At 51.4% G+C, this 27,488-nt stretch overlaps 3 protein-coding genes across 3 annotated transcripts in view; 1 reads left to right on the forward strand and 2 right to left on the reverse strand.

Moving 5' to 3' along the window:
- CSUI_006101 (uncharacterized protein) overlaps positions 1 to 527 on the reverse strand; it is a 12,325-nt gene extending 11,798 nt beyond the window's left edge. The window contains exon 1 of the mRNA XM_068066266.1: positions 1 to 527. This exon is cut by the window's left edge and continues 8,435 nt beyond it. The gene's annotated coding sequence lies outside the window, so the exon portion shown is untranslated.
- A 1,507-nt stretch (positions 528 to 2,034) lies between these two features.
- On the reverse strand, positions 2,035 to 9,850 carry CSUI_006102 (uncharacterized protein). Its single transcript, XM_068066267.1, has 7 exons — positions 7,202 to 9,850; positions 6,798 to 6,876; positions 6,520 to 6,606; positions 5,852 to 6,016; positions 5,043 to 5,100; positions 4,405 to 4,483; positions 2,035 to 3,771 (listed from the first exon to the last, which is right to left on the reverse strand). The coding sequence occupies exons 1-7, from the start codon at positions 8,059 to 8,061 to the stop codon at positions 2,757 to 2,759; spliced, it is 2,343 nt and encodes a 780-aa protein (XP_067921758.1). The 5' UTR covers positions 8,062 to 9,850; the 3' UTR covers positions 2,035 to 2,756.
- A 342-nt stretch (positions 9,851 to 10,192) lies between these two features.
- Positions 10,193 to 27,314, forward strand: CSUI_006103 (uncharacterized protein). Its single transcript, XM_068066268.1, has 15 exons — positions 10,193 to 13,777; positions 14,670 to 14,795; positions 15,960 to 17,187; positions 17,932 to 18,161; positions 18,845 to 18,926; positions 20,067 to 20,307; positions 21,051 to 21,120; positions 21,976 to 22,082; positions 22,710 to 22,837; positions 23,747 to 23,977; positions 24,307 to 24,889; positions 25,553 to 25,785; positions 26,100 to 26,287; positions 26,465 to 26,538; positions 26,631 to 27,314. Exons 1-15 carry the CDS (start codon positions 11,628 to 11,630, stop codon positions 27,122 to 27,124), a joined length of 6,165 nt encoding a protein of 2,054 aa, XP_067921759.1. The 5' UTR covers positions 10,193 to 11,627; the 3' UTR covers positions 27,125 to 27,314.
- The last annotated feature ends 174 nt before the right edge of the window (positions 27,315 to 27,488 follow it).

Genomic DNA, 27,488 nt, shown 5'->3' on the forward strand with positions numbered 1-27,488 from the left:
AAAAAAGAGAGAGATGCTGATGGGCCGCCGAGAAGAGAGCCATTATCTGCAGAAGACAAAGCACCGAACGTCGAAAAGCCGGAGCTTCCCTCAAGGCGACGCGCGCTTCACCTCAGCCGCAGTAGAAAAAAGCGGGAGGTCCGCAAGAGAAAAAGAGAACGGGTACGCGGCAGACTGGCGAGGAAAAAAAGCAAACGAGAATAACCACAAAAGAAGCAAAGCGATGGCGTTGGCGTTAGCGCAAGTGCCAAAGCGAGGTCCACGTAGAACGCTGCTCCTGCCATTTAAATAGCAAAGCGCGTCCGCGGAGAGCGGCGCGTGCGGCTGTTCGACTGCAGCAGCATGTCCCCAGTTGGGAGGAGAAAAACCCCGGTTTCGCAAGTATATAGACTTCGGGGGCTTGGCGCCAAGGGGAGGCAACGCCACGGTACAACAAAGCAACGCCTTTCGACAACAAAAACAAAAAGTACAAAGAACCGTTCCATACTGGTGGCATCCTTCAAGGATAGCCCACGCAACGCTGGAGTATAATGAGGCCACAAATGGACTCTCAATACAAGCATACGTCGGTCGCGGCAGGCTTCACTACAGACGCCATGAAACACATGTCCTGTAGCTTGGTGACGTGGAGGTGTTGTGGCGTCATCAACGACTAACAAATGGCGCAGCGCGTCATCTGTCAGCCTTACACGTCATCCTCCTCTACAGCAGCGTGCTCACGCTGCCTCCCTACCTTACGCTGCCGCCACCGGGACTGCTGTACTCCGAGAGGAGCCTTGTATGCGCCCTGCACTGTAGAACACAAGAGACTAAGAATATTTTTTCCAGTCACTCCCCTGACTCCTTATCGTTCCTTTACGTTGCTGCGCCGGCGGAGAACGTGGCAACGCCCTCAGCAGATTTACGGTGGGCGGACAGGGGAGGCTTTCCCCTCGTCGAAACTGAATCAGTTGGTGCATGCAAGATCAGCCCGTCACTCGATTGTCCGTGTAGCAGGCCTCAGCTTCAACGCCCGGCGACTGGCGGGTCGTAACTCCGATCATGGGGCCTCACAGAAGTGAGAGGGTAGGGAGTGAACGACTTCCTCAGAGCAGCGCTGAAGTGCCGCCGGATGCGAAGGTTCATTATTCGGCAGAGTTTTAGTTCTCAACGTGCCGCACAGTGTTGACAAGTCCCACGGGGCACGTGAAGGGGGGTGTCGCCGCGCACGGCACCCCCAGTTGTCTACGCTACCAGATGGGAATTCAGCCGCGTTTCAAGTTCTCAATGTGGCGGCACAGTGTCGAGACAAATCTCACGGGGCACGTGAAGTTGGGGGCTGCCGCGCAGGGCACACCGGGTTGTCTATGCCAGCGGATAGGCAGGCCGCGGCATCAGAACGCTCGCGGACTCATCCGCAATTAAAATCACTGTCCCACTGGAGTGATGGACGAGTTTACCACACTTATGCACTTCCACCAGGTGAAACGCTACTTGAATTTCTACGGACCTCTCGTTGCGAGGTGGCAGCAATCAGGCAACAGGCTGGGACTGGATTCTGAAGGGGGGAAAAATCCTCAGCGGGCATGTGCGTCCCCGCGCGGTATGTGCCGGTGCTTATCCAAGTTGAGCCGAAAACAGGACTGCGTCGAAGAAGCCTGAGACTAAAGCAAAATTGCCTAGAGGTGCACGGTTCTTTGTGGTTTTCTGTGGGCATTACGGCAACGAGGACGGTCACGTCAGATCCCGGAACAGCGGCGCAAAGCTTTCGAACTACACTTCTCGGTCGACCACGGGACTGGGGCTGCATTCGGTTGCTCCGCCACTCACAGACAAGGGCTTGTCCGAATGTGCTCCATAAAAATCTCTACCAGGCCTGCAGACGGGTAACGCACGCGCTGGGCTCTACGGACGGAGTGCTTTGTACTGATTGCAGGTGTGAGCTCCATGCCACCTGTCAGCAAGGCTGTCTCTTCTGACGCATTCCAGGGCAAGCATCAAACTCAGCTCTCAGAGGGGGAAGGCTCCGGAGGGTACCAAGTACCGGGAGTGTAAGGTCTGACTAGTAGAAGAGCTGCCGTGAGCTAACTGTAGCGAGCGGCGCTCCGCTGGGCGCTACACTAAAGCCGCACGTACGGGTGACACACACATGCGATCCCAGTATGTCGCAGCGGTCACACTTCTAGTAGAATTCGAGCAACGCTGCAGCAGCCGAGAAAATAAAAACCGTAGAGAAGTGCTGTAGCCGTGGTACGCTCCCTGACCACGCCTGATCCGCAACGAAACGCGGCCGGCGGCAGAAGGACGAGGGAGCTGATACAGCCGGTGCACGTGTCTAGCACCCGAGGCGTAGCAGCTCTCTAGCTTGTTGGCACGTCCACTTCGCGGTCCACATTGGGCAGCACACACCCCGCAGCTGGGCCGCAAGACATTCCACCTGTTCTTTGCAGATCACAACGCTGTGACCCTACACCCACAAGCTGCCGTAGCCGTTACCGGTGTTTCTGACCGAACACACAACCGTCAGCCTCTGCTTTCTGCGGCTGCACAAGGAGGTCAGCAGCAACCGGGCATCCGCTGCACTCCTGTACGCAACGAGGCATCCCGTCTCCAGAGAGAAAAAAAAGACCCAACAACCATCGAAGCCAGGCTGCCATAACAAGTTTACCAATGTACCAAGCAGGCGGCAACAAGAAAGCCTGGCAGACCGAAAAGCTCTCTCGCCGTCAAGAAGGTCCAAGTCCGACCCGCGGCCGCAAGTATGGTCATACTCAACTCTAGCTCGGAATGAGTTCGGCAGATCCGCGGTGTGGACCGAAAGAGGTGTGGACGCTGTGTACCTTTGGAGGAGGCATCCTCGCGACCCGTAAAAGAGAAGGCCTCCGACTGGGAATGCCTCTGCTCATGCTTTTCTGCTCCGCGACGGCCCCCGGGGACGACGATTCACTCACGCGAGAAGATAGCTGAGAATCTCGCTCGAGCGCAGCCTCGCCGGCAGGGAACCCACGGATCGAGCGCTTCTCGTGACTGCCAGAAAAAGCTATTTGTGCTGCCTCACTCTTGTTCGCTCGGTCTGAGACTGTAGACCTCTTGGGCGCACGACGTGCTGATGCGGTTCGACACTCGATTTCCAAGGAAGCATCAACCACGAGTTTCTCCTCTAGCCCAATGGAATCTTCTCGCTTCTCGGCGAGCGGAGGCCTTGTTGAAGCACTCGTTTTGCTTGACGGTCTCTCCTGATAGATTCTCCTCCTCCCGAGACCTCCGGAAGAAAGCTGCCCGTCACGCAAAGGAGCGAGTGGCGCTCGCGGTTTTACGGAGCTTCCCAACCAGTCGGAGTAGGACCCGTCGTCCGAAATTTCCCCGGAGGCACCTGGGTCACGCCTGCTTTCCCTGTTCTCCTTGTTCAGCTTCGTAACTAGTCCTCTCCCTTGGCGTGTTTCTTGTGTCGCTGTAGCAGGAAGGATGACCTCTGTCTCTCCCTTTGAAGCCTGCTTCGTCGTGGCCCTTAATGAGCTCTCCAGCTCATGAGGCAGGAGCGTTGAAGACCGAAAGGATGAAAGCCCACTCACATCTGACCGGCAAGTAGAGGGAGACAGCGAAGCAAGAATTTCCTCACTACTAAGCTCCCTCCAAGAGGGTGCAGGAGACGAACAGTGAGACGCCTGCGAACCACTGGCAATTCTTGCGTGACGAGTGACAGCTTGTCTGAGGCGCGAAGGCGGCACCGCTGCATGTGTCGGCTCCCTCTGAATGGTTTTCATCTGACCGGGAGGCGCCGGAGGCTTAAACCTGTGGAAAAAGTGCAGTGTCGGAGGCGGGGAACACAGAAAGTTTCTACGCAATGTCGGGCCAAAGGGAACCCACAACATTCTGCAAGGGCGCATACGGGACAATGTCCGTCGGCTCGCGGGCATCCCGTTGAGCGTGGAGGTACCAGATACTACAGATCAGTGAGTGCCATCACCGCTAACCTGAACACACACGAAAAAGTATGATTCCTTATTGGCTTCTAGGCTTGAACGTGAGGGCACAACGACAGGCCGCTCGAATCTCTGCCATCTCCGTGTGAACCCAAGCCCGTCCGCGCAGCGTCTGTTCCCGTGTGCTAGCTCTTATGTGTGTAGATGTCAGCGTCTTTTGATGGTTCCTCAACCATGGAGAAAAAGAGCGCAGCCTGCTGCCACGGTCCAGCTCCTCCCCAGAGGAAGGCCGGCAAGGAGATCGCCCTCAAAACTGCTGCTACTGTCAGATCTGGTCGTCTCCTGGAGCACCGTTGCTCAGAAAGAGTAGTGTAGCACACGAAATAGGGAGAGAGACAGTCTTTTGGGCAAACCTGCTACTTCCGGCACCCTCGTAAGCTCCAGTGGCTTCACAAACGCGCAGACTGGAAGACTTCTGCAAGCTGGTTTTCAAAACACCTACGGCTCAATCACATCCGGTGGTATCGGCGGCCCTTCGGCAACAGGACACAGGATGAACTTGGCCTCAAGCACAACGTCCGCTGCACAAGCAACACCCAGCCACAACGTTGGACCATGTAGACGTGTGCGTACTGACGTACACACACTTGTAGAGAGATACAGATGTGTACTGCGGTCACTGCAAGCAGTGGTCTGACTGAATTCGGGTTGCACACTGTACGGAACAGAGAAGGGCACACATGCACACAAGAGAACGTACAGTCCTCCGTGTACGTCCCGATGTGTCTGCAAAAGAGCTCTGAACGCCAGGTAAAACGACGAGTCCCCTTCCGATTACTGCCATATGTACCTCCTTGTCCTCGATCTACGGAAAGACGACGTCGTGCCATACGCAAAAAGCCCACATAAACGTGCAGTTGAAATGGACAGACTCGCCGTGCAACGAAGAGAAGAGCCATCAACTTCCTCAGGCTTTCAGCAGCATTTCTCGAGTGACCACAACTTTTCGAACGCATCCTGTCACTGAGTGTGAAACGTTTTGAAGTGCGAACGTACACCAATTCCCAGGCTGACAACCGCGGGGGGGGAGGTGAGCCGGAAGAACTCATCTGCATAGCTCGGCTTCCGCTACGGACTTACACGCGTCGAAGTTCGCCTGCGCATTGAGCTTGACGGGATAAGTCTCCCATTCAACCACCTGAAAAATAACATGCCCCACACAGCACCGGCTGATAGAAGAAAAACTCAAACCTTCGCAAGCATCGGTGTGAGCACTTCTGTAAGTACACATGACGAGAGAAGGTAATGATCTTTGCGGACAATGGCGCGGGCAAGCCACCGCCGCACCAAAAATATGTGCCGCTGAGCTCAGGAGAATTCTATTACCACAAAGCAGCGAGGAGGTTCAATGGAATGGAGCAGAGAGAGTCCAAGGAAGCGACCGGAATCTGCAAGTGAAGCGTCCCTTTGATTTCCCCTCTAAAACTAAACAACACCGCGCTGGTCGCCCAGTCATCGAGAGTTGACACCAGCCCCTACACACAGGAGATTGAACACGACGGCGCCGGATAGAAGGTAATACAAATCAAAAAGACGCTGAGAGGCCATGTAACACTGGCCAATGCTGATGTGTGGCGTCGAGTATCTCCTAAGCAAGGAAAAAAAAATGAATGCGAACTGCCCCCCAAATTGTCAGCTGCCGCCTCTTCAGCGAATGCCCAGGAATAATCTCGCACGCCGGTCGACTCACAAAAAACTCGTCCGAAACTGTGGCTAAAGAACAACTGGAACGTGTTGTCTTCTGCAGTCTGCGTATACTTCCGGCGGTACAAGCCGTCAGGCTTGCAACCTCTGAAACTGTATAAATGTCTTGTTCTTGCCCTCCTCAGAAAGCAGGCCAGAGTCGGCCGTAGGAATTACATCAACAGCCGTTTCAAGGATGGACTTGCCTGAGATATGGACATGTCACGGACCGGAGAAACAATACTCCCGATGTCATTAAGGCGCCAGGTATACTTCCTCTTCCCGTCTGCATCAACCTTCGTCATCTCTCTTGTGCATACAACGCTAACGCGCATGCCCTGTGGCAGTGGCGGCTCTAGCGGGAGAATGAACTGTATGACAGAGAAGAGCCGAGATTTGTAGCAGCAACACAAACCATCGCCGGGCAACCCACAATAGGGGAGAAGCTCTCTTCTCTTTTCCAGAACAGCACGGTTCACAACGAAAAAGATCGATGCCTCATGCGAGCGCTGGGCAAAAAACCGCCGGCCTCGGGAAAAACATTTGAATATGTGTAGCTGTCTACTCCGAGGAACTACGCCCGTCACGACGAACGTCGGCACGCTCTGTCTTCATCATCTCGACTGCCCTCCCAGAGTTCCCAGGAGCGCGACATAGTACTCCGAGCCTCCCCTGCTGGCTCTATGCCCGACTGCGCAGCTGGACGCCTCCAACTGGTCCCGCACGGAGGTTGGTTCCACCGCCGCTCAGTCCTTTTCTGCTACAATTCAGGACATCGTAGTGAGTTGTGTCGCTCTCCATCTACACCATACCCTGCCTACGACTGCGGACACCACGTGAAGAGTCAGGCGCCCTATGCCGAACTCGGACCTACCTCGTGGGAAAACTTGACTGTGAACTCCCCCGTCCTGTCAACCTCAACCGGAATCATCACCGACTTGTGACGGCTGTGGTCCAGGAGCTGCGGAAAAGAACAAAAACGACCAGTCCATTCCCCTGCGGTTAACGCCTCATGGCTCGCAGCCCGGGCCTGACCCAAAAGACGCTCTTTGTGTGGTTTGTGACCTTGAACTGTTCTGCATCCGTCAAAACCCGCCGGTGGCACCACGCAGAAAACTCTGCCTCAATATAGCAGCTATCCATTTACCGTACCTTTTCCAGATTGTCCTGGCTGCTCCCGCAGAGAAGGAACATTTGCATGCGCCCCTCAGGTTGCACCTTCATTTTACCTCTGAGTAAAAAGCAACACACGTACTTCGTCGCGACAGGCGTCAGCGCTGAGACCCTCATCCCTAACGGAGGACAGACCCACATATTGTTGTAGCTCAGAGCAAACGTTTCTTCTAAGAAAACGAGACGCATACCTAGCACGGATTTCCCGGCACCAAAATGCAGATGTCTCCGGTGATAGGAGGAACTGTCTCTCTCGGGCCCCAGTTGTCTGGGGATATCCCTGTCCCCCTCATAAGACTAGTTAAGCAAGGGAATTCCTACTTGCTCGAGAGCGTAGGAAACGTGGAAAAGAAGATGTTCGTTGACCCAGCTCCGTTTCTTACCTCAGAGATCCTATCGCAATGATTATTTTTTCGGCAGGAACTTTCTTTTCTGACTTCTGTTTCGACATTAATTTCCGCAGAGTGGGCGGTCCTCTCATCTCCGCGGGTGGGAACAGCTTCGGCGGCTCCTTGGGGATGGATTCAGGCTCAGCGAACGAGGGTTTCGTTTCTGTCCGTTCGGAGAGAGCAGCTTCGTCCTTCTTGACAGAAGCCCTCTTCTCCACCTGTGGCTGCGGGTCAGGCTGTGAACTGACTCTACTTCCTTTACTTGACGCTCTTCTGGAGTACCTCTTCTCAGACTTTCTCGCCTGAATGGATGCACTGGTCGCCGGAGGAGAGGGAGGCGCGCGCGGACTTTCAGGAGCCGCTGGCTCGCTGGGTTCCACACGAGGGGGAGGAGGAGGGGAAGGAGGAGGTGGGGGAGAGGGCGTGGGTACCGGAGGCGGAGAAGGAACCGGAGCTGGAGGAGAAGCAGGAACGGAAGGAGGAGAAGGAGTGTGCTGAGAGCGAGGAGGGGAATCCGGGGACGGGCGAGGGACAGGACGGTCAGGCGAAGGCAGCGTTTTTCTGGAATGACGAGACGATGACTTCGACTTCTTCGGAGCTTTCCGAGTAACCCAGGAACGACTGGACGGCAAGAGCCATGGATCAGTCAAGTGATACTCCGGGGCCCGCTGGCATGTGGAACATTGAAGGAAAATGTCAAAGAGAGCGAGGCGTTTCCCCAAGGCTATCCGTCTGTAATGACCCGCTCGTAGACGCACCATCTCTCGAAGGTAACGGTCCTTCATATACTTCCCAGACGGCCCAAGAGTGCCGGAGCGAGGTGTGCTCCGAGCTGATGTGGAGCCCTCCGACATGGCGGACAAAGTGTGAAGAGACAACAGTAAAGAGAAGTCAAGATTTAGGGATGCCAACGCAACTGAACAGCCGGAGTCTAATGTAGAAAGTTTGCGAAAAAAACCCAGCAGGAACTCGTGACATCCTGTGCGCCAGACGCGAGCGCAGACGATCGGCGCTGAGTAAACCCAGCAACGGCAGCCGACCGGTCGAGCGGACGCGGGTAGAGGGGAAGGCGCATTGTAGGGCACTGAGTTGAGCTTTATGCGATATAAGTGTCAGCGACGCGGGAGAGTGAGCTTATGGGGAAAAGTCGACAGTCCAAAGGCAACCAGGCGGGACAGACGTCGGACAGTAGACACTTAAGCACCATTAAGCAGCTGGGAGGCACGCAGGCGCGCGCTGGGGGTCTCTCCGACAGATCCTCGGGGGCCTCGCCTTGAACCGGTGTCCAAGACAATGTCTGGTGCACTCGGAAGCATGGGACACGGCGACGCTGGTCGCGAACCGTGTCGTTGAGAAAACGAGGGGTGCCAGCTTGGGTTTAAAGTCAAAGCAGCACGGGTGCCACAGCCCCGTCTTCCACAGATGGCGAACTAGGCGACTCCTTCTTACTTGGAGAGAGGGCCCTAATTGATGCTTGTGGTGCTTGCTGCATGGTACCGCTGCGAAACCCCCGAACCTGGTGTACAGGAAAAAAGTTCAGGCCCCACGACGTTCGCTGCCGACGAGCTGACAAGCGATTGAGACAGCTACCCAAACGGGAAGAAGAATCGGCAAGCGCGGAAAAGTGCGCGCATGTCCTTACTGAACTGCAGAACTGAGGCAAAGCAAATCTCGATAGAAACAGGGGGTTTGAGTCCTGCAAGGACAAAGGAGATTCAGCGGTACTGCAACAGGCCGCAGGCAATACTCGACTCTTGGTAAAAGAAAGCTCCTCTCTATTGCAGTGCGAAGCTGGGGGTAGAGGGGCAAGCACAAAAGAGAAAAGGAATTCCGGCGGGCAGTGAACTCGACCGTCCGTTTACGGTAGGCGGCTAGCTGCTCGGTTGGGCCATCATCACCCGCAGCCGCCCGAGCTCCGACACCTCACCTCGGTGAAGAGAGGTCCGAACGCATCACTTGAAATCGGCACCGCAGAAGTTGAAAAGGTTAAGAAACTCGGAGCAAGACCCCCCTGCAACGTCTCAAAGCTCATCAAGTTTAGACCCCTGGGAAGCAGCAGCGTTTCGGTGCTTCTCGGAGAGCGATCGGATCGCAGAGTCACGTAGGGGCACGACAGGCTCGCTTGCTGATACGCAAGCTCCTACAGCTACCGGCTTGTCAATGGGTCAGTACAGCAACACTCAGCTTACGCCCGCTATTGTTGACGCCGCAGAGGCAGTACTTAGGTCTGCCGCCACTTCGGAATAGCAACAGCTGCAACTAGAACGTCGCCATGTAGTACAGAATATATAGAAATTCACAAAAGAGAGAGAGAGCAGAGAAAAAAGGAAGACTGCGTCACTCAGGTGGCTTTGCAGCGGGGACGTTCTCGGCTTTCCCGTAGCGCTACGATACCGTGTTCAGAGTCCCCCGCTGAACCCTTAGTAAGCTGCCGAATGCGTAGTGAGCGTGGGCACTTTGCTGACCTCGCGGAGCAGAGGTGTTCGACTTTTCCTCATTCATAGAAAGCGAAGTTAACAACAGTTGCAGTCAGCTGCTTGCACGATCCCGAGGTTCGCCGTGTGAGCCCGTGATGGCTTAGTGTGTGTCAGCGTCGCCCAGTGAGTACCAGCGTCCGGCTAGTAAACAGGGCGCAGCTCATTCCAATGCAGTTCCCGTCCATGCTGTACTCGCTCCGGGGACCGATAGGCAAGCTTCCGTCGTCGTCACTTGGGAGGGCACTCGGCCTGCAACTGATGCAGTCCGGTGCCAAGTGAAGTGAAGCGGTGGAGAGACGAAGGATTCTGACGTACAAAGGGGCGTCCAGGTAGTTGGTCTGCAGTGCAAGATGGCTGCGATTCAAGACGAACACTGGTACCGTAGATGCTTTTCACTCATCTCTCCGCGATCCATTTCGTAGAACACAAAGAAACCATCGTCCCACCCCATATCGAGAGTCTCAGAGCGTTCATGTCTGGTCTCACGTCCAGCCAACTACATGCAGTACGCCAGACAGGGGCCCGAGGCAAAGACACTTTGCTTCTTGGTCAATCCATTTCCTTCTGATGGTCCTTTCCGACGTCACTCAAACGCATGCAACTATCTTAACTTCTCTCCGAGTCAAAAATATCTTCTCTTACGAATGTGGCTGCCCCCTCCGTCTCATCGAGCCGCTATCTCTCCACGCTACTCTGGCAGATGACACACTCCCTGTGGCGGTGCTTCTACGCCTGTGTTTCCTCTGCTCCTTCTCTCGTCCTCTGTTCTTCGCGCTCACCACTTTTGAGAGTCTGCACACACTAAAGCATGGCTACACGGAAAAAGGCTTGGTTTTTGAGAACCCCTTCCGTCTTCCTCCTCGGTCGGAACGCCTTGGCAACATGAAAGAGACTCTGTTTCCCTTTTCCTGCCTCTAACCCTTACCACTCCTACTGACATGTATCTCTCTCCTTTCACTTAACCGTACCTTCATCTGTGTCCTACCTGTGTTTCTGTAGATTCTTCGGTGTATCTCGCCGCCTAACGATGTGAGCGGTCAACGGCCTATCTCCTTCCCGCCAAGCTTTTTTACTTCAGTCCCGATTGTCTTTCATTTCCTCGTCTGGTTCAGTCTCATTGTCTCTGTCAGAAGCAGACTCTGTCTCCCTTTTCCTTAACACTCCAGCTACGAACTCTGTTTCTTAGTCCAGCCTCTTATTCGTTCCACTCGACCTGAGTCAGGATGCTGACTACCAAGAGTGGATCCCTTTCAACTCTTGCTAGTGCTCTGGAAGGCCTTGCAGCGGTTTTACAACGTCAGCATCGAAGTGGTGGGAGCTCTGCTAGCAAAGGAAAAGGGGGATCTTTGACTGCCGGATCGGAGGTTGTAGCTTCGATGCAACGATTGCATGCATTCTTGCTTACGAACATCTTCACTCCTGGTCTCTTCACGGATTCGGCTCATAACCAGAACGTAAGTGAAAGCGTTCATAAACTCCTAGTGGGTAGGAGAGGAAAGAATATATTCCTCAAACTATCGTCGTTCTTCTGCACTAGCTATTCACTCTATGTACCCAAATGCAAATGCCTGGCATGTGTCTTAAGAGTTTTTCCCATGTGATTGTAAGAGCTATGTCCCTTCAACTGTCCCGCTGATACTCAAGTGTACTGATCGCTGCAAAGAAAGGGCTGCTTGAGCAGGTTTCCCAAAGCTTCTCGTCGTCTCGTACAGATTGCGGAGCACATATGTACGCTTTCCTGAGACATTAGTATGAGGCGAGGACATCTTTATGCACATAAAGAGGTCTCCAGAGGGTGGTTTTACCTGGGGTTTCACACCATGGGCAGCCAGAAGTTAGGCGAGCAATCAGTCCCTTTGCTTCACTCTGCTTCTGCACTGTCTTCCATATCGTGAACTAGACTTCCGCTATCCTGAAACTTTCACTAAGATTTCTCCGGCTGGATGCGAGTCTCCTACCTTCTTGTCGCTCAGGCATCATATATGCGCCTGTTAATACACCGTGTGCAACTGGAGCTCTACGCGTTGTTAGTGAGTAGTGGGGAGTTTGCCAGCTTACCTACACGTCTGTTAGCTGCCCTCCTTATAAAGACGTTAGCTGCCATCTCTTCATCGCCACCTGTTAGCCTCTTTTCTGTCTCCTCTCTTTCCTCCCACCTCCCTCCTTTGACGACCTCACTTGCTGGTGATGGAGTCTTCTGCCGAGATGGCCACCCGTCAGAGGGAAGAAGCTTTGAAGATGGAAGTCTTTCTGAGAAATGCTCTACTCCTTGTTCTACTTCTGTCTCTTCATCTTCATCGTCAATTAAGATTCCAGGCTCCGAGACTTCGCCAGGAGGGGTGGGGGGGGATGGTAGTCCACGTCTTCTCTTTGTAGATGTCGTTGTCGAAGGCGAAGAGAATTTTCCTGCACGGGGCTCAAGCGTCGAGTCCTCTTCTCGTTCTGGTGATGTGTACTGGGGTGGAGGAAATAGCCGGATGGTACCTCGCAGTGGACGAGTGCTTTCTAATGCCTCTGCCTATTCTCATTTGTCTCCAACTGGAGATAGTCTTTCAAGGTCAGGCTTCTCGTCCAGTACACCTCTTGTCTTTGGACAACTTCCCGGTTTCTTCTTCTCGAATTTCAACGGAAATATGAGTTTCTACAGTCCAAGTCAACTTGCGTGCTTTCTTTCTCTCCTAGCAGAATTAAGGCCTTCAGATCTTCTTCTCGCTAATGTTCAGAATTTCGTCGCCTGGCTCACCTTCACTCCTCCTGATTCCAAAGCTGCTCTTTCCTCCGAGAAAATGACCGTGCATGCAGGAATCTTCGGTGACTTTGCTTGGGGGAAAGATGAAGACGATGATGATGATAGTGACGAGAGTGCTACTGATTCTTCAGGAAGAGTCGACGTGCCACTCGTAGCCGATCATTCCGCAGTTGGGTCTACAGGCACTGATCAGACTCAGACAGTAGGAGGACGAGGGCCTTGTCGTGCGGGAGAGCGAGCCTCTTCTCCACTATCTCCGACTGCGGGCGGCGGCTCTTGGAATAGTCAAAATGGGGCTTCCAGCTGTACAAACTCCACCCCTCCTCTTTGGTCACCTCTATCATCTCTCGCTCAAAGACTACCTGGTCGAACTTCACTTTCTCTCGGTTCATCTTCTGCGACGCCTTCTGTACAAAAAGGAGTGAGCTGTGCTCCGGGGGGTGAACCTGGAAAAGATCAAGTGACTATGGCCAACAGGGCGTCAGCTGCTCTTTCTCTCTTCGGTAAGAAAACCTCCTCTGCAGCATCAGCTCATCCCGTCTTACAGTCTCTCTTTCCGTCGTCATCTGCGGCACCGTGCAGGGTAACTTCAGATGTACCTGGTCCTACCCCTTTGTCCTCTCCTAACGTCCCGTGCAGGACTGGAAGCGGAGGAAGTTTATCGGCAACTCTGCCTTCTCGAAATATCTCTGCACGCATGCAAACACCCAGTTTATGTACACCTGGAGCTACAAGCACACGAACACGGGGGGGTTCTGGCCCTACAAATACCCGCATACCACCAGTAGTAGCATATCCTTCAGGAGGAGGACGAAAAGCAAATGGCTTTTTCATCTTCCCTCCACCAGTTGAATATGTCCCGTCATCCAACAGACTCAACAAGACTCCCCTAAGCCCTCCAACGGCCTTACGTCGCATCTCTTTGTGCTGCTTCTTGGCTTTTCTTCAACGGTGTTTCACCGCCAAAGGTCTCTTTCCACCTCCTGGAGGCGGAAGTACTGGTAACATGGCAGAGGCGATGTATGAACACGCCTCTGTGCCCTTCGTAGATGGAGAGAAAGACACGTTAGCGTTGGACCGCGGGGGGGGTGAGGTGAAGGAAGGGTTAGGGTACGGGAGACCGAAGCAGGGAGGACAGAAGAATGAAACAGTTGAAGAATGGTGGACAGCAACTTTGAGACGTCTGGTCCGGAGAACGGAGAAATGGAGTGCTCGGATTCTGTTGCATGCTCAGCGTGAAGCTGAGCGTGAAGAGAGTAAAGGGGGATGGAAGATGCTCAAAAGTCTTTGGGGAGGAGACAAGTCAAACAAAACTGTCATGGAAGCTGATGGGAAACCTAGTCGGTAAGTCTCCCTGTCGAGACCTTTCCTGGGCTGCCTGTAGAAAGGCGATCCGCGTAAGTCAGCTGGAAGCCTCTGCGGAGCCAGGGTAAAACATCACAGACATTTCAAAGGCTTCACGTACGCAGACTGCTATCACCAGACGGTGAATTCTTTTGTCCATCTATACATGTAGAGACCTGGGCTCCTGTATTTGCATGCACATACATATATGTGTCTATAGCTATGGCCACACTGACGTTTGCGCATCGCTCTTCTCTTCTCTCTCGTAGTCGTTCCACCCTCCTTAGACAGAATAGCCGGGAAGACACTTCACCGCTTGAAGTCTTCTGGTGTTACGAAGTCCGCCCATCATATGCTGGAGCGACGCGATAGGTGTGTAGTACCCTGAAATCCTACAACCAAAGCCTTGCTGTCCGGTCGTGGCGGCTTTCCTGTGTCTTTTTCCGTGCCTGCGGGTCTTTTTCCCTTCAAAGCTCCTGCGGTCCTACCGCCAGAGGACAGACGGGTCTTCTTCAGCGGCTGAGGTAGTTTCTTGCAGAACTAGTTCAATCTTTCCCAAGTATCCGAATGTTCAACAATTCGTGAAACGAAGTGCGCTCACTTCGTGTTCCTTCATTCTATTCGTGTAGGAGAGCATGATACTTTCTGGATTCCAGTCGCAGTAATAACTCGTTCTCTTGAGATCACCCACCCACCCACCTTGTCTCAGAGGATACGACAACGGCAACATGCTACGTCTGTGCCGTTGTCTTATGGTATGACATATATATGTATATGTGTATATGTATCTGGATAACGACGACGTATGTCAATTGATACCAACTGTCTGAGCATCATAGGAGCTGCAGAATCAATGATTAGCGGGTGACTGTCTTTTGTTTCTCTCTTTCAGGGAAATGTTTACGTGTCTATGTGTCGTAGAACAGTACTCTGACGAGCGTCTACTCAACGTCCAAGTTTTCTCATCTCTCTATGAATGGCTTGTTACCGTCTATAATCAACAGATCTTCTTCGCGAGGTACGTAGACTCCATTCTAATTACCAGGGTGCATAATATATAGAAAGCTAGTAGATAGGTAGGAAAATTCAAGGTAGACAGATGGATAGATGGTTAGATAGATAGATAAGTATCTCGGCATCTCTCTGTCTCTGTCTCTCTATATATAGAACGACAGAACTCTGTATTTCATTAACTTCATATGGGTGGGGAAACATGTGTCTTCTTGCGTATGGCGTAAGAAAAGTTGCATTCTTGTGTTACCGTCCTGGGGCACTCCTCTTGAATGAAGTTTAGTATCGGCACGTGTATGAAGAAAATCATTGGCGGGAAGGGAGGCTCCTTATTGTTTTACCGCCAGGAGGGAGGGGAAGTAGAGGAGAAGTGTTTTGTAGTTGGGCTAGAGGACACATTCCCATGGTCAACGTTTGATCATTTTTCTTTAGCGTCTGTTGAGTCTACCGAAGAGAAGGATGGATGATTCGGGAGAAGGAGTCCTTTTTCGTGTCAGTGATATGAGGGGAATAGTGATAGTCGGCCACACAGTTGTATCTTCTGGATACAGCTGACTTTTAGTTAGTTAGCTAGTCCTGTAAAAAACTTAGAATGACTCGAGGGAGCATCAGAGACTTGGTCACGGGGAGAGACGGGAAGCATCTATATGAAGTGTGTGTTTAAGTTTCGACACTATGAATTCAAGCCACTGTTACAGAAAAACGACTTTTTCTTGTCAAGAACTCTGCAGTAGTTGTTCTGGTGGCTCTCGAAAAATGACCGCCTGGGATTTCTTTGTGTAAAAGCCGGTCATGGATACTTCGCAGCACGGAGACGTCCTCTTGGTGACATGTTATACTATGTGGATGTCTCCATTGCACGTGGAACGCGAACTGCTCGTCTTCTCTGTTCTTGCTTTTGTATCCTGTAGGGTGAGTGTTTCTATTGTATCAGATACAGGTTGACGATGTGTGTGTAGGTCGTGATGAAAGAGTCTGCGCTTGTCTTGTTCGCGGGCCCGCATGCGAGATTCCTTCTCGTGATGTATTCTGGTGTATAGAGATACGCGGTTGCCTTGAGAACTAGAAGTTACCTAGCAGGAGTCGTCGCATATATATACATAGATATACACATAGAGGTGCTGTTCGCGTATGAAGATGAGTTCTCATACGATGATGTTTGTGGCCCCAGACAAAAGCAAATAGAAGAAGATGCTGTTTACAAGCTCGTTCATTTCGGATTTCTTCCTCGGTCAGCTCTCCTTCCCTCTCCTTCTCAGCCGTCCCCTCACTCGTCAGCAGAGCACCCGTCCAGCAGTGATCCACAGGGGTGTAATAGCGGTCCTCGTAATGATGACCGTTGGTCGGATCATCGCGTGAGGCACATACCCTCGAACGAATCAGTGATTGAAGAAGAACTGGATGAAATAGATGAACCTTTTCCTGGAGATAGCCTAGAGGAAGGCAGATCCACAGGTGAAGGAGAAGATATGCATTTACTTGTCCAGAGACTTCTACAGATGACCCGGCGATTTCATGATGAACGTGGTCTTGTGGTTCGCAGTACTTCGGGTGATTCAAAGAACAGTCAGGGCGTGGGAGGTACCTCCTACAATAAAGAAGAAACAGACCTGCTAAGCAACGCTTCCCTTCATTCTTTTCCTTCTATTGAAAGCTCTGCTCTTTTACTTCAACAAGACCCCGGCCTTCGATCAGAAGAATTCCATCACACGTCAAAAAGATCATCAAACCCTCCTCTGTCCTGTACTGGTCCCCCGGATACCTCTCGACCTTCACATTCTCCAACGTTTCAAACCCCTTCCTCAAGTCGTCATCGCACACCTCTCTCGTCCTCTTCCGCTTCTCAGTGTATGTACACATCGGCACAAGAGAAACTTCTTAGCAGTAGTGGTACTGGTGATGGTAGTTCTATCCGTCGTGAGGCAGCAGGACCTCGTCTCAATCGACCCTTTTTAGCAGCTGTGGCTAGCTATTGTCTACGGCTTCTCCAACAGGTTGAACGGCAACAAGTCCTTCGTCACCAGCAAATAGTTCATCGTACCGGAGCCGCAGCTGCAGCAACAGCAGGAGCAGCCCGCGGATGTGGAAGCGGCGGCACAAGCTCTTGGGCCCTTATGGGAGGGGGGAGCGGGTTCTCTGCAGCTAAGGGTCTGAGAGGAGGGGCAGGGGGAGTAGGGGGGGAGTCGCTTGGAATAGGGGGAGTAGGGCCAGCGTTGTATGGTGCTAATCTCTTCAATAGTGGGCCTGTTATGGTTCTAGGGAAAAAGGCTGGTGTATCTCAAGCTGTGTGGGATATGCAAATGTGTGATGCTGTTGCTGTTGAGGCTATGCGGATTCTTGATCTCATATGCCGTGCTGACGCGGAGTTAGTCGCTACTGTCTTTCCAACTATTAAACGGGTAGGGGTGACGGGACCAAATCAGCGGTTTGTCTCATTCAACTCAAGTACAGATATATATATATATATACACGTATATGCTACACAATGAGAGGTCATATATATATATATATATGTACACAAAGGACAGATACATATAGGTACTCCCACCTATCTACATATATATATATATCTGTCATTTGTGTTCTCGCACGGATCGGACTCGATAAGTAGAGAACACCGTTGCTATGCTGGTGGGGGAGCCCTGCTAGCTGTAAGGGGAGGCAGCATTTGTACTTTGCTTTGAGTCTTTGAACTCTTGATGTGTGGATGGCGTTAAAGAGATAGCATACGCGGACAGAGGCAGATCTAGCTGATGAAAAGATTTTCTTGTCTACCTCAAGAACGACAAAGCTCAACTTAGTGAAGGGAATGATCCAAAGCATTCTAGGGGTGATCCATCTTTCAAGGCACAGCCGGCTGACCGTGAGTTTGATTGGTAGTGATAGCGCTTTTGTGATGCTGGACGATAGGTGGATTTGTGTTTCTGTACATCCCGTGATGAAATTCTCCAGTCCAAGTAGATTTCTCTTCTCATTCTTGTGTCTATTGTATGTGATCCCCCGTAGCTCGGGTATGTGGATGTATGGCCCTGTTTCTGTTCTTGGTCATACAAATCTTCACCGTATTCCTTTCCTGTTGTGGTCCTGTCTGAGAACTTTTGTTTTGCCCCCTTGATCTCCTTCCTGTGTTGCTTCTTTATCAGGTCTGCGAAAGGACTTTAGCTGTAGGTGGCGGTTTACATCTCTTTACAGCGGTCTTTCACTTTTATCTTCATCACCCTCCTTATCAATTGTTTTCTCTTGACTTCTTCGTTCAACAATACGTCTCTCATCTCGCTGTTTACTATCGATCTGTTTTGCTAGCAATAGGCGCTCTTACTTTTTTCAACAATAATCTTCAAGCTCTAATTGTCAAGTCGAGTCTCTTCTCTCGGTAAGTTCAGCTCTTATTCGCTACCCTCTCTTGTGGTTTTGTCGAATGTGGACTTCTATTCCTTCGCAGTAAGAAGAAGGACTGGGAGCGGCTGCTGCCCGGTAGGAGGTATGTAGAACTACTACGATGTCAGTACAGAGATTTTTCGTGATTGGCTGCGGCCCTCCTCTTGTTCGCGTAGAGCGATGCTATCACGAAAAGTGACAAGCTTAAACAGTTGATAGCTTGTATCAGAGTTTCCTTCTTTCTTCCCGTTGAAAGCCTCGGTAGTGGTTCTCCTGTATTCGCAAAGTGTGGTGCTTTCGTGGACAAGCAACAATCTCTCATATGGGGCGCCTTGTTTGGTTTTTCCCTTCTAGCTCAGCAAAAGCCTCTTCTTTTCCCCGGGGCCTTTAGAGATCTCAATGTTTCTCTCCTGTAACAACTACGATTGCATTCCCCCTGCTACTAAAGTTCATGGTTGGCTTGGTACCTCTGCGGTAAGCAACTACTCTCCTAGGAATGTAGATTGGTAGGCGGCTGTTAGCTCCAATCTGGTGTATACCTATGGAGGCACTACAAGTGTAGTTACAGATAGTGTATAGCTGGAATGCTGGATACTTAACTAGATTTGATATGTCTTTTTGTGTTGATTGGAGCCATCGATGTTTTTCCGTTCTCCAGTCTTCTCGCTGTTATTGCAGGTATTTTCCTGTCATTTTCAAGCTCGTCGCATACCATCCCCGTGCTGCTGGGAGTCTCCTTCTACCTTTACTTCCAGCCATTGTAAGTGGTCCAATAGCAGTACTACTACTCAGACTCAGTACGACCCGTGCTGCGACATAGGTCGGTGCACAAATCCACGGTTTCCAAGCCTATGAAAAAGGGCTCATGTACTATCTTTCGACCACAACGCGTTGTTTACATTGATGTACCTCCCTTTATCGTTTCTGTTTATATACTTCCTGACCATCCTTTCTATAGATGATCATGCCCTTCTAAGTGAGAAGGGTGTGTCTATGAGGAGAGGTTGTTGCTACGTTGGTTAGGCAGGGCTGGAGAGTATACATGGGTTCTGACGACGACAGAGGAGGCGAGACAAGGCTATAGATAGATCCAGTCTGCAATGAGCAGCTAGTAGTACCCCCTTCACGTCTATGGGACAGCGTAGATTCTGCGATGTAATAAGTTGGGCGATTCCTTACTTCAAGCGAAGGCACCTGCGACAAGAACTCTTGAGCAATTCTTTCTTTTCTTTGGAGGTCTACATGTGTCCTACATAGACCAGGAACTCGATCCCCAAGTATACATACATGCCGTGTGTATTTATTCTTCGTCCTTCATGGTTCCTGAGTGATGAAGTCACGATCACCCCTGCAGGTTTTTCCTCGGGATCAGGTGTATTGGTGGTCCAATACTTCCGCCACTTTGGCTGACTGTCTTCATGGGACTGGTAGGGTGAAAAGAATTTCTTCACTGTGACAGTTCTCACATATCTGAAGGTGCATTTCCTGAGTATCTACAACATGCTGAAGCACTTTCAGACTAAAGGGGCAACTACAGCATGCGTCTTCACCCGAGCGCACAGACACATGCTCCGTTTGGCTCGTGACTCTAGAAGTGCTTCAACAGATTGTAGATAGACAAGAAACACATCTTTAGATACGTAAGAACTCTGTAGTAGCGGAGTAGGCACCCGGTTGTGGGAAGGGACGACCAAGTTGTTAAGCCACGAAATTTGCACAGGAGTTTTCGCGTCATCCTCCGCCTAGCCCTTGCGTCTGGAGCGTGAGTGAAACATCCTGTCGGTATGCAGCCATGAATCCCGTCACCACTGCCGGAAACGAAGTGCTTCTTCAGAGTTACGCCTTCATCATTGTCACGGTCTTCGTTCCATTGGCATCTCTACGTATGTGCCTGTCTCAGGTTGGATCATCTACGTACATGGAAGTTCTTCATTCCCTCCTTGATTTGCCATTGACAGCATCTTTTCTTGAGAGATTTGATCGAGAAGGCGCGGCAGCAGCTTGTGCTCTTTCCTCTTGTGCTTCAAAAGATGCCTCGTGTGGAGCCGCAGCGAGGGCAGCAGCTGCAGCTGCTGCGGCATGTGATCGTGGCTGTCCTTTCCTGACGGCTCTACGAAAATATCTTCTGAGAAATGAAGCCGGTGGGTCTGTTGAAGTTGGAGGGAGGACCCGTGAGAAACCTGATCACAGTGGGCAGGCAGTTCTTCTTTGTTGTCGGTGAAGCTCTACACAGAGTTCCAGTTCTGTATGCAGTTTCAGAAGCAATCGAGTGTGAAGGGGCTGAGGTCAATATCCTCTTCGACGTTATGCTGAGACTAAGGAAAGTTCTTTCGGAACTGCAGAACAGAGGCAGAGATCGGCTCCATGGGGGTGCATGACTTTCTAGGACAGAAGGAAGGAATGGACAAGAAGAAGATTTCTGTTGGGGAGAAGGAAGGGAAAGGGAATGGAACAAGAGAGAGGAAGACTAAGAGTACAAGAAGAGATAGATAGATAGATAGGAGTAACGTCGTTGCGAGTCTCTTCTCATGGGTTGTAAGATTTGTGCCGGAAGGCTAGTCAAGCTTGGTAGTCTGGTAACTCTACTAGCATCGAATCAGAGTGGAAAGAAAAGCACCTCTCGGATGCTTCACTCGAAGAGAGGAGTGTTGCGTCCTAGAGTTCTTTCCGCTGTGCATGCGCGTCCGTCAGCAGTCCGTCCACAGGTTTCTGCTCAAAGTCCTTCTGTCATGCTGGAAGTGTTCGTCCCGCTGCGTCTATCCTTCCATAGATTCAGGCCTGAGTTGCTGCAGGCCAAGCATTTCCCAGTGCAGTGTCTTTTCAGTTCCATATGAGAGTTCTATTTCTTTCCAGTTTTCCTCTCTCTTGCGACCGGACTTCTCAGCTGGAGGAAGCGTGGTCTGGGAAGGAGGGGGAGATGAGGACGTCATCAACAGTCTTCAGAATGTTTGGAGGTAAGTAGGTTGCCTGTCTGATTGTCCCACCTACCTGAGTCACCCGACGGCGCTGAAGCATCCTATTTCTGAAGCAGGTAGTGTGTTTGAAGGCGCGCGGGGAGCTGTTACAGCTGATTTCTCTCCATAGCCATTGTGTCCGCGGGGGGAGGGGACGGTCTCTCCTTTCAGTGAGCACCGGGAGCATGGCATCGAGAGGTGGAGCGAGGGGCGGGAGTCGTGGGATGTGGATTTTACCTTCCCTAGAGATCTGGGTAAACTTTTCGGGGCTTTTTGTCGCAGCGAGATGTTACTTGATGAAAGTTTAAGAGACCGCACAACATCGGAGTGCCCGGGAGAGGGGGGGGGCGTCGGGATGTCCGTTGAGATCAAGTACTGTAGTTCGATGTCCGTTGAGATCAAGCACTGTAGTCCTTCAGGGGCGTGGGAATGTCCGCTGAGATCAAGTACTGTAGTTTTCCAAAAACATATGCAGTGTCAATAATTGGCTAACTTCTCGGCTAGTGCTGATCCTCTTGGACGTACACGGACTACAGGAGGCCCCTGAGAGAAGAAGAGTCACACTGGAGAAGTTTCCGTTATGCGCATAGAGTAGGTTCACTAATATAACGAGGATACAACCAAGAACGGGGGGCGTTTGCCCGCGCTATCGTTATCACTCTTCGAGGTTTCTCTTCTGTCTCGTTTGGTCTCTCTCTAAACATATATGTATGCCTTCATACGCAAAACTAGGGTAGCGAGCTGGATTCACATGTGTATTCCGCGCCAGTGAAGGGCGGCTCATATGTTCTCTTGTGTGCCGCAGAAGATTATAAGAGAATGGTTTTCCACGTGTCGTGTAGTGCAATGTGACAGGCGACTGCCGATTACTGCCCGACTGTCAGCTGTTTGCAAAGTCGTTCCTCCTTCTCTTCAAGTTTATTTCCGCGTTCTTCTCAAGGAGGCTCCACCTCACTACATCGGTAAGCGGTGAGTTGAAGTGATTTAGTCTTTGGTTGTTGCACTTTAGCATCGTCGTTATCATCGGTGCAGGCTAGGTATCGCCGCAAGAGCCACTACATCGTCGGCTGAAGCTGTTGCACTAGGGGTGATATTTCCTCAGAGAGGGTTATATATAAGCTTCTGCTGGTCGGATAGACTGACTAGCGAATGCCGCCTTGGTGGCATATGTAGACAGAGCCTGTGATAGAACACGCTTCCAAATCACGCTGCACACACATCAGCACGAGAGGATGGGCGTACGACATTGAAGCTGGAAGTGTAACTAGGGCATCTGGTGAACATGAAGAGATCGATGGATGTCGTGGTGTGTTGCATGTGCGTGTGTGGGAAAGAAGGAGCCACCAGCTTCACCGACTTGAATTCGCCTCAGTTAATCTCTGGGGCGAGATACCCCTGTCACAGTTCGTAACAAGAAAGCACGGGGCTTTGTATTGTGTTCTGTTCAAAGCGTTTTGTACTAAACGGAATATCAGCGCCCCACGCAGTCTCCGGACTATCGAGTGGGCCAGGGCCCTACAGTTGTCGTTCATGCGTCAGATCGACACATGAAAAACTCCAGTTATGGTGGTTGATGTTTCTATTAACAGAGAAGGTTCTACGGGTGCTGCTGGAGCGATTTCTCGTGCTCTGCCCAGTTGACTTCTACATGAACAGCCTCAATAAACTTTTCCTCACTATGGTTCTCCGCATCTTCCATCGGTATCCCATCTTCGTGGTACGTCTACCTTTCCATTTTTGTATTCTCCTGTATGAGAGCAGCACGCACCCTCTCAGACTTCCCAGTCAGACACGGTCAATCAATTCATTTGTAGGAACTCACAGTGTAGGAACTCGAAATTTGTATACGACGTGATTACACAACAAAGGCTTGAAGGAATTTGTGTCTAATCGATCTTAGTGCCCCTTATCGGACTATGCTTTGCAAGCAAGGTGTGCTACTGTTGTCGAGAAAAAAGTACGTGTGGTTGAAGAACAAACAGAGCCCGTGCTGGGCTGCGCGAGGAATCAATCACTCTTCAGTTCTGTTTCTTGCTGCGCTGAATCTCGATGAAGAGAGACTGCGGAACGTAGTCGGGGCTCATCGCATGATGTCACTTCATACGGGAAGCGGGTCATTGATTCGCTCGACATGCCGCGTCAAAGAGGGCGAAAGAGGTTTCTGTAGTCGGGCTAAAGTGATCTCCTGACTTCTGAGGGGCAGAATAAAGAAATATGCGTCGTCGTTACTGTTGTCCGAGTTCACCTTTTCCGCCGTGTGTGTGTAGTTATCTTACCCCTTGAAATGGTATTTTAGAATCAACTGCACCTGTAGATGTCCCAGCCGGCACGAGCCTACTCTTTCAGCACGCCTTCCAAGATTCGTTTCCGCTAGGTAGAGATTCTTCTTTCTGGGGCAGCTGGCGACAGAGGAGCCATGACGGGCTTTGGCCCTGGGTCATCCTTTACATAGCTACGGGTAGCCGTTTCATTTCTCGGTGATGCTAGAAACACGAAGTCGGCTTGATGCACATCACTGTCTTACATGGGTGTGTCGTGTTGAACCAGACCGGGGGGATCGTGATAGAGAAGAAAGGTAAGAAGCAGGGACTCGTGCGCTGATTCGGCTGTGGTGCTCTTTTGTTAGATTACACTCCGAACGCAGATCTTGCATGCGGTTCAAAGACATCTTACGGCCCGTGGAGCTCTTCTTGCAAGACATCTCTGCTGGGTTATGGGGGAATACGCGTCTCCTCATCTTCTAAGCCATGAACGGTGGATACAGGAAGGGGGGCTGTTGAATGGAAGATCCGTCCTCGGATCGGATGCAGATGTAGCTTCGTGGATTTCTCGACGAGGCGGATCTGCTGGCGCTGAGGTGAGTCACATTATCCGGTGTAGACTCTAGAATCTCTGTCAGCTTATATGCATATACATATACATATGTAATTTAGTTGTTTGTATCTTGAATACATGCATCCATTGGCTTGCGCTGCCAAGTGAGGACGTAGGTTGGTTTCTGTTGTACGTGGGTCCCCTCCTGCCGGTGGCATCAGCAAGTTACCAGTAAGGCTCGAACGTTGAGAGAGCAAGAAGAAAGTCATTGACTTCTCGTCCTGTGTTCACAAGGGACTGAAGTTTGAGCTAGCTAAGGGTCACCGCAAAAGCTTGTCTTCAGTTTTTCTGTGTTCTGGTGTGTTCCTATAGCTCTTTTCAAGTTTCTTTGACGCACTAGAGAGTCTAGCATACGAGGCCATCGCATCCTGGAGACGGGTACCACCGGCAAGCTTTCCTTCTTCATCAGCACGAGACTGCGGTCTTGTCCCTGTTACTTCGTCTTCGTCTTACAGCACTGCCCCAGTTCCCTCTCACCACTCGAATCAACAAAGAATGCTACCAGGATCTGCCGTCTGTATGGCACCGGCAGCTGCGGGAAGCCCTGAGAACGTCGTACAGGACAGAGGAGGACAGTGTCGGCCATCTGGTGTTGGCTCGGCCTCTGGTGACTGCGCAATCTCGAGTCTCCCAAATAGTTGCAACAAGACAGGGGGGGGGGAGCGTGACGGAAGTTCTCCGCGTAACTTGGACTTCAGGGACAGTGGAGATGATGCTTCAGCCCCTATAGGTAGATGCTGCTCGAATGGAGAAATGACATCATCGGCTGGTACTGATGACCAGGGACATCATGATACAACATGGAGAAGACGGGGAGGTCGCCGAGGAGGGAAGGATTCTCCGATCAGAGAAGACTTTAGTGATGAGAAGGAAGCCACAAGTAGCAGTGACGAAAGTAAGACAAAAGGAAAGACAGGGGTGGGGACAGGATAACATGCATAAACATTGATGGAGTCTACAAACCGATGTAGGGCAAAAGCTAAAGGGTAGACTTAACGTACTGAGTGCAGCCACCTCGTTCAGATGACATGTATACAGCCAAATCTTTGTGGGGTGTCTTTGTTCCCGCGCTAGGATCTCGGTAACTCGCTGTACTTCTTCGTGACGAAGCAATCTGAACCGAGATTGGTGTAGACGCAGATGATGTGTACGTGTGGATCGATCTCCTTTGAGCTCTCGCGTGTATTTACACCCTCGGCTGAAAAGCCTCGGAATATCTTGGCGGTACTTTTATCATTGTCGTGAAGAGAGTTCTTGTCTGATTCTGCTTACACAGATCTACTCCTGGGTCTTTTCTTTCCCAAGTTCGCGAACAGTCAAGGGGAGGTGTTTCATGTGGATGGACAAATCTGTTGAATGACAGCGGGAGGTTCTCTTTTTCCTCTCGTTTAGTGTGATGGTTGGGACAACCTGCGTCCTCCGGGGTCGACGAACTGTGTAACTCTTTCTTTCCTTTCTCGCTGAAATGTTTCTCTTGAAACCTTCTTTTCGATGACACTAGAAAGGAACAAGTTTAGAAATATCTGCTTGTGCTCATGTTGTTGGGGGTCCCGTGCAGGTGAATCTGATTTTTCATCTGAAGATGAGACAAGCAGCGATGACGATTCAAGACCTTATAGCGGTGGTGGTGACGGGGGTGATGTTATGCCTGCAGAAGAAGAAGCCGACCAGCAGGAGCTCCGACAGCGGGCTTTTACACCATGTTTCATTTGTGTCGTGATCACTGCTATGACAAAGTTTGCTCTCAAATATCCTGAGTTCATGCCTCGGGTTGTTCTCTGTTTCTCGAAGGTAGGAACAAGCTGAATGATCTCCATGGCATCGTATACACGGCCAATGGGGCCACTGCCTTCGAGAACAGGAGGGAGTGGGGGTTCGGCGATGCGAATGCCGTCTTCAGATGACGGCATAGATGACTCATTCCTGTGCAAATCTTGTGTACATTCAGAAGGAGTATGGATTGAAGGGCTCAGTCTTCCGGGTTGCTCTTCACGCGTTCCTTGAAGAATCGAATTTCAATTATACTGTCCCGACCTAACACCGTGCACCCTTGTCTGTCAACACGTGTGTGACAGTGTGTTTGTGTCTGTCTCTTTCATCTTCAGCTCAGCAGGTGCTTCGACACTGGAGCCTATGCGGCTGTTAAAGCGAGAGTAGAGACATGTCTATGCTTGGTGGCTAAGTCTCCAGCTTGTGCTTCGATTCTCCAAGCAAAACTCTCGCATCCAGGTCTATATCTTTCTCCAGGGACGACAGGTTTCGACGACACGTGGGATCGGAATCTATATCTCGAGTACGGCTGAATATTTCATTGCCTTGTGCTTCTTCTCTGAACAGCTTTGTAGCATACTGGAGAAAAAGAAAAGCGGGAGCAACACGTGAAAACTTTGCATCCCGGTGACTACAGAGCCTTACCTCCCGACATCGTAGCCAAAAAGACGTCGTGTCTGGTTTCTTTGTTGTCGTTCAGCCTTGATTCGGTTCGCATCGGCCACCTTCAGTCTTTAAGCCACTACTGCCACACGCCGTACAATTTCGTCCCAGGTAAGCTGGGCGACTCAGCGCTTTGTCCGTACCGTGGACAGGCTGTTGTAGGTGACAGCTGCCTACTCCTCTTCTGTGCATGCGTGATGCAGGGCCACGGCTGCACCTGTTTGAACTGGCGTCTTACCCCCCGCCACCGGACACCCTCTCATCAATGTCTATGGAAGTAACTATGGCTCGTTATCTCTTCGCTGAGCAAGACGCTACACAGTCTCCGGAGAGGCAGGGCGGCATTTCAATACCAAGGCAACGCCGGAGGTCTCTCCCGGACGCTGAGGACAAGGGCAATGAGAACCGCACTGGGCCACTCGTCCAAGGGGGTGGCAACAACAAGATGAAAGTGTCTCCTCCGCTGAACGGTGCCTCGTCCATATACAGTCCCGGAGGTGTCGTAAACGGTCGCATGTCAGAGGCAGGGCAGTTGGAGTGGTCTGCCCCTGTTGGGTTCTCAGTCTCAACAATGTCTCATCAGGCTTCATGGCAAAGCCGTGCCTGTGGTCCGGTACCTTCACTCTTCAACCAGCCATCAGTAACCGAGTGTCTAGCGATGCGGCAGCTGCAGCGCAAGCAGTTTTTGACACCGTGACGTGGCGATGTGGCAGTCACTGTGTCTCGGTTCTCCGTACTGATGTTGGCACTTCTGGTCCGGGCCATGGCCCTGGCCGAGTTCGTTTTATGTCTTGAAGGAAGGTCTGGTACGGGTTTCGATAGATTCTTGCACGTCTTTTTCGTGGCAGGTCCAAACTACGATACAGCCGGCTGAATGCTCGCAGTCGAAGATTCTGTCAGAATACTCAGTCTCCATTCACAGCTGTACAGAGACAAGTAGACAGTATTCAGCGACCGCGTCTTTGACGCTGGCAGGTGCGCAGGCGCCCGCCGTGGCGGACCACGGAGCAGATGGGCCAGCGGGCGCCTCTTGCGCAGTATGCCTTAGGGCGAGAACACAT

Source organism: Cystoisospora suis (genome assembly GCF_002600585.1).
Source record: "Cystoisospora suis strain Wien I chromosome Unknown contig_3041, whole genome shotgun sequence".
Lineage (NCBI taxonomy): Eukaryota > Apicomplexa > Conoidasida > Eucoccidiorida > Sarcocystidae > Cystoisospora > Cystoisospora suis.

Coding starts and splice junctions, on each gene's coding strand:
- CSUI_006102 (XM_068066267.1), bottom strand. CDS start 8,061: ATGTCGGAGGGCTCCACATCAGCTCGGAGCACACCTCGCTCCGGCACT. Junction 6,607..6,797: donor GCCAGGACAATCTGGAAAAG/GTACGGTAAATG, acceptor TCTTTTCCGCAG/CTCCTGGACCACAGCCGTCA. Junction 3,772..4,404: donor CCACCGGATGTGATTGAGCC/GTAGGTGTTTTG, acceptor CTTTTTCCACAG/GTTTAAGCCTCCGGCGCCTC.
- CSUI_006103 (XM_068066268.1), top strand. CDS start 11,628: ATGCGAGTCTCCTACCTTCTTGTCGCTCAGGCATCATATATGCGCCTG. Junction 18,162..18,844: donor AAGTCGAGTCTCTTCTCTCG/GTAAGTTCAGCT, acceptor CTGTTATTGCAG/GTATTTTCCTGTCATTTTCA. Junction 20,308..21,050: donor TCTTCTGAGAAATGAAGCCG/GTGGGTCTGTTG, acceptor CGGACTTCTCAG/CTGGAGGAAGCGTGGTCTGG.